The 8,734-nt window shown below is 45.1% G+C and overlaps 1 protein-coding gene across 1 annotated transcript; it reads left to right on the forward strand.

The window, feature by feature from the left end:
* The first annotated feature begins 996 nt into the window (after positions 1-996).
* Positions 997-3,333, forward strand: LOC8040960 (acidic phospholipase A2 PA4-like). Its single transcript, XM_042291622.1, has 3 exons — positions 997-1,066; positions 1,192-1,351; positions 3,165-3,333. The coding sequence occupies exons 1-3, from the start codon at positions 997-999 to the stop codon at positions 3,331-3,333; spliced, it is 399 nt and encodes a 132-aa protein (XP_042147556.1).
* Positions 3,334-8,734: the final 5,401 nt, after the last annotated feature.

The following is an 8,734-nucleotide window of genomic DNA, read 5'->3' on the forward strand; positions in this document are numbered from 1 at the left end:
AAACAAAAAATCTTAGCCTATCTGGTACCTGAAGTTCTACACACATATTGGAGAGTAAAGTCATGATTACGAATGACAATTATACTCACAAGTTTAAAAGCAATTAAAAATATTAGTTCTTTTCGGACGTCAGTTAATGTCATCTGGTTGTTCTCATTATTTTATCATGATAGCCTTAAGGAGCTCGTGTCGCAGAAATTCGGTGGCGTGACAAAAAAAACCGGTATCGATGGTGCGACACGAAAATTCTGATTGGTCAATAAGTTTATGACTTCAACGGCGCATGACCTTGCGCGGGAATTCAAAACAAGACACAACGCTCACATGAAACATGATGTGACGTGTATGATGAAAGTGAATAAAAGACATAGAATTTACTGCGAATTAAAGGTCGCCGCATGTCTGAAAAGATTTCCCTTATGAAGTAATTAATTTGCCGTCAAGAAAAATTTGAAGAATTTTAGGCGGGATTCAAACTCACGACCATTTGGTTGCGAGCCAGACGAGCTACTGATTAGGTCATGTCCGTCGCACTTACTGCACACTGGCAGGAAGTGCATGAGACGCGAATCAGTAAACGATGTGAATGGGGACCGACGACGCTATCCCGTTCCACTCTTAAAGGCAAATCTTCAGCGTCCTCCAAGTTTGCTTAGTGTATGTGCTGCATAAGAATTTGATAAAGCTCAAACTCATTTACAGAAATAAATGGGCACCTATGTAAATTGTTGTTTAGTTCTGCGCGCCAGTACATTGTATGACTTATGTTTCTATGTCTGCTATTTCTTTATATATGTGATTAATTTAAGTCTATTTTTCCGTCACCTTCCCTTTTCTTCTTTGTAAGGTCTGTGAACGGCCTTGTTCAAAGGCGTTACCTCACCTTTTGCTCCATCATCCAATAATGAAAATCAGAATAAAATATGATTATGTATTATAAAGCCAGCATTCCTTTACGACTAACTTTTAGCAAAACCAGAATACCATATTTCCAGTATGGCTAAGCAGTACTTCGAGAAAATCTTCAAGGTTGTTCAGCTTGCAAGAGATCTTTGTTGTCATTTAAGTGGGTTTGGTGTTTAAACTATATATGAGGCTTCTGTGTAATGCTTCCGGAGGTCGTAGACATATTCACTTCTAGAAAGTGTCCGTTATATAAACGTGACGCAAATAGGGCGTTATACCTTATAGGAACGAAGTGGTGTGGAGCCGGGGATATCGCCAAGGACGACAACGACCTCGGGAGAGAGATCGAAACGGACAAGTGCTGCCGCGATCACGACAACAACGCGGGTAGCATTGGGTCTTTTGAAGAAGAGCACGGCATCATCAATTTACAGATCTTCACAATGTGAGAGAAATTAGAATTCAAGGTATCCTTTACGTGATTCTAGCTCTTGCGGCAACTATTAAAAAAGCCAAAAATACAAAAAAAAAAAATCGCTTCATCTAGCGGTTGCATTGGGAAGCATAACTTTTTACAAAGGTTATTTTTTTGCACTTTGCTCTATGAGATGGGGGAGCAAAAATAACGAAAACCGTAAGTATAAAACGAAATTATTCGTTTTCTTGTAAGCTTGAAAAACGGGTCCTTTAAGAGTGCACTCTAAAAAACTTCCTTTCATATACGTTAACAAAGAGAACTCTAATAGCTAATCAATTCGATATAATGATGTTCGAACAATGTCTGCAGTGGAAAGGCGCAGCCCCTAGTGTCACCTCGGACATCTCATATAAATATTGCATAATTATGTGAATTCATCATTCGCAGGCCCCTCTCCTACTAGAACAAAGTGACTGGGTCTGGAATAATCATGTGAAAACTACGTCCTATATATTATGCAAATGTACTCCTCACGATGCAGAAGAAAAAAAAAGTGCCATTCAAAACTCACAAGTTTAGACGACCAGCCATTTATGACGTACGACATTCTAGGGGCCTGGGACACTCCATAGAATAAAGAGAAGGCCGCAAAGGTTCTTCTGCGTTTTTATATGAAACTTTTATGAAGTTCTGCTTGTGTATGGTGTCTTTTATTTCCATTATTTGTGTTCGTGTGCAAGACTGTCAGTTCTACAATTGCACTCAGCACTCATGTGTGCAACTGTACTTCCAGCTAGTACACAGAACTCTGGGGGAACATTTGGGCCGCAAACACCTTACTAGCAGGATTTTTGATTCGTTTGTTATTTGGATTCCACGGAAATCTGATGAGTATGCACGTGAAAGATTTTGTGTTCACATAGTCAAAGCGTGAGCTGGCAAGTTAATAAGGTTTTTGTCGCTTTCTCTTGCTTCCTTCGTAAAATTATCCAACGCAGGGTAGCCAACCTAGGCAGACATCTGCAAACCCGGGAAGAGCAAGGTGTCAATACCGCAAAATTCAGATTGGACCATTTTGTGGGGATTTGCACATGAAACCGTTTTGTCCGGAAGCATTTTATTTTCCGGGATCATGCTGTCGCAGGGAAATCTTCAACAACAATAATATGATATCGGAATGGGACTCACTTTTCAATTCTATTGTTTTTTTTTTTTTTTTTAGAGCCCAGCTTTTAGGCGCCCGTTTCCGGGTTGAGCGTCGTCGTCGTCGGCGTCAGTGTAACCCAACGCGTTTATTTATGGGATGTTTTTATGCTAAAGTTAGCGGGGTAATTTTCTCGCTAAATTCAACGGGAAAATGCTTTGCTAAATTTATCGGGAAAATTTCCCCGCTAAATTTAACGAAATAACTTCGCCGCTAACTTTAGCGGAAAATTTTCTCCGATAAATTTAGCGGGGAAATCGACGTAACTCGACCTCAACACCAGTTCAGTTTCCCAGGTAAATTTAGTGGTGAAAATGACGACATGAAGTCGTGACGTTAGCTTCACCTCTAAATTTAGCGGGAAAATGGACGTCACGTGACCTCAACACCTATTCAGTTTCCCGCTAAATTTAGCGGGTAAAATGACGTCACGAAGTCATGACGTGACGGGAGGAGAAACAGGGAAGTGGAGAAGGAGGGTGGGAGGAGGAGGAGAGGAGAAGGAGAGGGTACGCAGGACGAGGGGGCATACCCCTCTTTCCAGACATTTCCCTCCTCGTCCTCAAGAGCTGCGCTCTAGTTTCGCATTAGAGAGATATGTTAACGTCTTTCATTTTTTGCTTCTATGAATTTAAGGACGAATTGCCGGGACGACTGCAAGTTCTACAATTGCTTGGTAAACGTGAGCACACCGACATCTGATATCATTGGAACAATCTTCTTCAACGCCCTTGATGCTCACTGCTATGCATACGGGTATCCTGAAGAATGCGTTCGGTACAATGCGTACGTGGCCATGACCTAATTTGTTATGCTAGCTCACAGGTGTCGCGCTGGACGTATATGAGTTATATTGCCGCGTCCGTGGCGAAGTTGGCGGCGCACAAGGCTGCCACGCAAAGGTATAAGAGGTAAAAATCCTACCGCGCTAACTCTTTCTTTTCCCTATTGTTACTCTTCTGGAACGTTCCAACCCATTCTACGTGTCATTGCGTATTCTGCTTCAGAACACACAACGACAGCAGAGAATGGACTGGAACTTCTTTCTGTGATGCTGTGTTCTGGTTCGGTACACGAGGTGACACTGCGAATGAGCTGTAACCAACGTTACTAAAACACTCAGTTGGGGAACTCGCCGTCGACACCTGGGCCGCTGGCGTCCACCGAGACCGAGCTAAATACGACAACAGCGCCACTCTTTATAATTTGTATGTACTGTGGTCACCTTGAGTTTTTAGAAAGCATGTTTTTGTGTAAAAACAAACGGAAAAGACTCTTTTTATATGAAATTTTTTGTAGTTTAATACAAAATGAAGGGCGCGTGATGTTTTTATAATCTTTAGTTTGCAAGGTGTTGTGGAACAATTAATATTGTTTTTATACAACCATGCCTCAGCGGTGCTTTCAGATAGCGCGTCCCGACCTAGGTGCATTTTAACTTCGGTAGTAATTCGCGGCGCGTCCGCTGGGGAGACGGGGGTGGCACCCCTGTAACCTCTTCCGCTGTATCTGTTTCGGCGCCAAAATGGCCGATTAAAGCCAAAATAGACGTCACGTGGAGTTCCTCGAGTGGCCGCTGCGGGAGAAATGGCGGTGTTGCGTTCGTCATTAGCTCGGTTCTGGAGGACAGATCGGGGCCACTTTTTCAGAGCAGTCTCTATGGCAGTTTCCTAACTGAGTGGTTCTAGTAACGTTGGCTGTAACTTTCCAGAACAGAAAGGATCGAAAAAAAAAGTTAGACTGTTGGGGTTTAAACCCTGTACGTTCGCGTGAGAGCCGCGTGCTCTGTTAACTTTGTCCCGCACGCGGCATTATCGACTGTTAAAGGGATGGTGAACCGAACATTTCAGTGTCTATAATAAGCGGCGCACTATCTTTTTTGACGAGTCAGCAGCCCCTGGTGTGCGCGAGCACACACAACGAAATTGACGTCATCATATCCCTCATTCGCGCTTAATAAACTCGAATGGAGGATATGATGACGTCAATTTAGTTGCGTGTGCTCGTGCGCGCCGGCGGCTGCTGATTCATGGAAAGATAGCGCGCCGCTTATTGTAGACACTGTAATGTTCGGTTCACCATCCCCTTAAAAGATTACATGAAAATAAATTATCTGGAAAACAAACAACAGGTAAGTCTGCAATTTTCTGCCAATAAAAAGTGGATTCCGAGCATGTTAATCCAGACTTGGTGTCAATTTTTTTTTTTTTGAACAAGAAAGAATCTGATGACGTCGCGCACTCGTCTTTCAAAAAGAAAAAGAAAATGCCTTGATCATTCTGAGAAACCGAGGGAACACAGAATGGTGTCGTGCAGGCATTATGCGTGCGTCAGAATTTGACATGCTCGGTTGCGAGGAGCTTGCGGTGGTTTCCGATGCACTTCACACATCCTGTGATCTCCAGGTTCATGAGAATCATCGAGACAAGTTTACATCTATCAGAAGTACAGTGTGTCGCGTAAATGTGTGAATGAGTTTTTCGTGGCTTCTGCGTCTTCGGTGGGTAAGCGTTAAATTTTGATTTCTTAGCATTCACAAATTTTTAGGAGTCACCCGTGGCAAGTGAATGTTATCGCGAGGGGAGAACGTTTATCGCGTCTTTTACTCTATCAATTTTTTTTTGTAAAAATATACGTCACACGCCCTCATACTATCCATTGGTACGTTTTTATTCACACCGTGATGTGAGCTTACCCGCAGCCGGCGCTACGGTTTCATGGAGCGAATTTACGCAGTGCTAAAAGTGCATCGTCACGGCGTTAATCGTCTTCGTACGTTCCCTCCCACCGACTAGACCGATGACGCACAACAAAGGCGCCGTGGTCCTGCATTTTTTTTTCTTTTTCGTAATTGGTATTGTTGGCAATAGCAAACCAAAGCTAAAGTTACTACATAAGAGCTTCCTACAAGTGGCGACATACTTTGAAGCGTCGACTGCGTGACGGTGCAGGCTCCAGGAAGCGAATGACGACGCACAGTAGAAGATTGAACTGAACGGGCCATTTTGTTCCAGCGGAATGTGCTTCGCCATTTGCATTGGTTGTCGTTACTTGGAAAAAGAAGTATTGAGAGACTTTAAGCAACCCCTCAAGGGTAAACGAGCGCCGTGATTGTGCACTTTTGCTCTGCTTGATTCCTCCATCGGATCAGAAGGTCGGCTGCGATAGGATTTAAGTATAACTTATTTATATTTATTTATGGTGCTCCCAGGGGGGGGGGGGGGGGGGGCCTTAAAGACCTATTTAAGATTGCACGTACACGTACTTATAATAAAAAAAATAAGAAAATAAACAAATATGATCACAACCTAAAGAGAAATTATTGATCGTGCATTTCTTTAAACATTTCAAAGGGCATAAAAAAGCGGTATCAGCGTTATTTGACTCATCATAGAGAAGTTGCATACAAATCAAAGGAGTCTCAGATTGTGAGGAGCGTGGGTGAAAAAAAATTCCGAGGACTTTTAAGCACTTGTTGTGAGTTGTGAATGCGAAAGCATGAATGTCGTTCTTTCGCTCCTTTAGTTCGGCTGCGGTGTACTGGCGTAGACGGCCACGCTTCGCTACTGCCGAGGTTGCGGCCACTGACATAGCCTCCTTTATACGGAGAAAGCCTGGCACATCGACGGCGGAGCCATAGGGCGCGCGGCCGCAGAAAAAAGGAGAGGAGGAGCGCGCGAAGCGGTGACCAATATGGTAGCGCAGAGCAGAACGGGTAGAGATAGTCTGCGAGCGCTTGGGTCATGAGCGGCTGCTCCCCGAACCACATTTGTTTTCGTGTTGTCGTCACCGTCGTTTTCGTACTCCGGGAAAAACTGCTCCGGCGACGGCGGCGATTCGAAAGGGCGCTGGCAACAATGCGGTGGCGTCGGCAGAGTTGTCGGTGTGCCAGCGGAGTGCGCCGTCGTCGGACCATCGTGTCGTGCCGCGGAAGAACCAAACAGTTTTGACTAAGTAGTTTCGACGCCCAGGGCCCGTTTGCTCAAAGCCGGTTAACTTTAACCGCGGTTAAAAGTTAACCGCCCTTCCCTACTAGGTACCTACAAGTACCTAGCCAAGTTTGACGAAGGCTGGATGAGTGGTAGCTCCGTGTTTTATTAAAGGGTGGTAGCTGGTGTCACCTACTGGCTGTAGCGAATATAGGTGGCTTCCGTGGAAAGGTTCCCGAAATGGGGGGACCCAAAAAATGCGCGCTGCCTGGTTTTCGCGACGCAGCGCGGCATACATTTGAGCTTAAGAAACAATTTTTTTTTGCTCGTGGTACAAATAATCGGCAAGGTAAAACTAAATTACCCTTGTTTGGAATTTTTTTAAATATTTGACTGTATGAAGTGAAGGAAAGCCTCGTTGAAATTTCCTTCCGAGTTCGAAAGAGGACGACGAAGTTCTGTCCTAGAAACAATAAGGAAGAAGTGAGCAGTAAAAGGCGGGCGGTACAAAGGCAGCATGGTTGGCCAGCATGTAAGAACTGTGTATAACAGCGTCATAAATGAAAAAGAACCTGTAATTCGCTTCCACTGAAAATTAACCTATTAGTAAACTACCCGAACACCGAGAAGAACTCTGGAAGTGTAATTCTACGATCCGCGCGCGCTGGCCTTCCACTTATAAAATATTTGAAGTAAATAATCATGATAAATCTTTAACGAACGCGCGTGCATAGCGAAACTTGTTTTAGGCTTTTTGCTTCAGAACAGTTATTACTGCAGACGCCAGCAGGTGCACCGCGTGTAACAACACTCGTAGCATGCACCTCGGTGCTTTTGAAATTTAGCAAAAGGTCTATGGGAACACTCTCTGCTTTTGTGTGCTATCAATACCCGGCCAATTGAGTCAAGGCAATCCACTTTCCAAAGACGTTGCCATGCCGACAACTATCGCGTTCATTTAGGCTTAGGAATGGCCAGAGTCGAAAGTCTGTCTAAAAAATGCGGCGATGTCATTGCTCATGTTTTGCGTTTTGAGTGAGGTAAGGCAACGCGAAAACCTCCTGCACCATTCATTGCTGACTAACGCGCCCGCTGCTGCAGCTACTACGACGTATTAGTTCCAAAGCGAGCGACGCTCACTCACCGGGGCACCGCCATGATTCCCCGCCGTCCTTACTCTGCCGGTCACGTGACCCGAAATTCCCCATCGTAGGGAAATCCGGTTAACCGCGGTTAGTTAACCAGCTTGGAGCAAACGGGCCCAGGTGCCGAGGATACAAGTAACAGCGCTACAGGATGGAAGTTCGGCTTGTTCCAGCGAGCACTGCGGCCAACTGCGACGGGAAACGAAGGTGCGTGCGCGCGACGCGAAGACGAACGCTTTCAGGCAAAAGACGGGCAGTGTACGAACGTCGGAGAAATTTGGGATCGGTGGCAAAGGGCCATGAATTTACACTACCTGGAGACATGAGAAGAGCTTCCTTGGCCACCATCGGCAGTGGGTGGCATGGGCCGTTGTGGCTGCGTCGTGCGAGGTTGAGAAGCGATTGTGCATGAGGTGCGGGATTCGTTCTACGACTACGATGTTTACGTACCGTGAGAGGTCCACCCAAGAGCAAAAGAAAGTTTTGTTTTTGGTTCGCCGACATGCGGTGGCATGTTCGTGTGTGGTGGTGGTCGTCATGACGGTGGTGCGTGTGTGTGTTTGTTTAGGGTGGGGGTCGGAGGCGCAGAACCTACATGCAGTCGAACTGACGTGCAATCGTGCGAACCCCCGTTTCTCGTACAGCTGTGCTTTTGATGTTTTTGCTACTGACGAAGCATCAGGACTGAAACTAGCGGCGCGTTCTGTCGCTGTCCATCGAAAGACAGTTATGGAAAATATTGCGCATTTTCGAGTGCAGTGGTTTTTGTTACTTTGTATCAACGAGCTATTCATCTTGTCTAACATGAGATGTACCCGCAAGGCGCATTTGCGTTTCGCACGCGCGGCTTAAACTGGCATTAAAGAGGTTTCTGAGTTAGTCTTTTTGTGGCGGTAACTCAATCAACGCGTTGAAAACCCAAGCGGAAGTGCGTTTTTTTAACTCATACTACTATTGGAATCACATCAAATCAGATTATTTTCACCATGTTTAAAAAAGATGGAGCTGTGAAAAAAAAAAAGCTACAGCACTGCAGCTTGACGAGTCCACAGACCTTAAGAATGAATGTGAATGTTAGGGAAGGTTTGCGTGAAGGCAACAGGCTGGATAAGCGCGCGTGCAAAGCAGCGAA

The sequence above is a fragment of the Ixodes scapularis genome, unplaced genomic scaffold (genome assembly GCF_016920785.2).
Source record: "Ixodes scapularis isolate PalLabHiFi unplaced genomic scaffold, ASM1692078v2 PGA_scaffold0__279_contigs__length_252992795, whole genome shotgun sequence".
Taxonomy (NCBI): Eukaryota; Metazoa; Arthropoda; class Arachnida; order Ixodida; family Ixodidae; genus Ixodes; species Ixodes scapularis.

Bases quoted from the DNA above. Each gene is read 5' to 3' on its own strand.
- LOC8040960 (XM_042291622.1), top strand. From the start codon at position 997: ATGGCTAAGCAGTACTTCGAGAAAATCTTCAAGGTTGTTCAGCTTGCA. The intron at 1,067-1,191 runs GTGGGTTTGGTG...TATACCTTATAG, and splicing joins AGATCTTTGTTGTCATTTAA to GAACGAAGTGGTGTGGAGCC. The intron at 1,352-3,164 runs GTGAGAGAAATT...TATGAATTTAAG, and splicing joins AATTTACAGATCTTCACAAT to GACGAATTGCCGGGACGACT.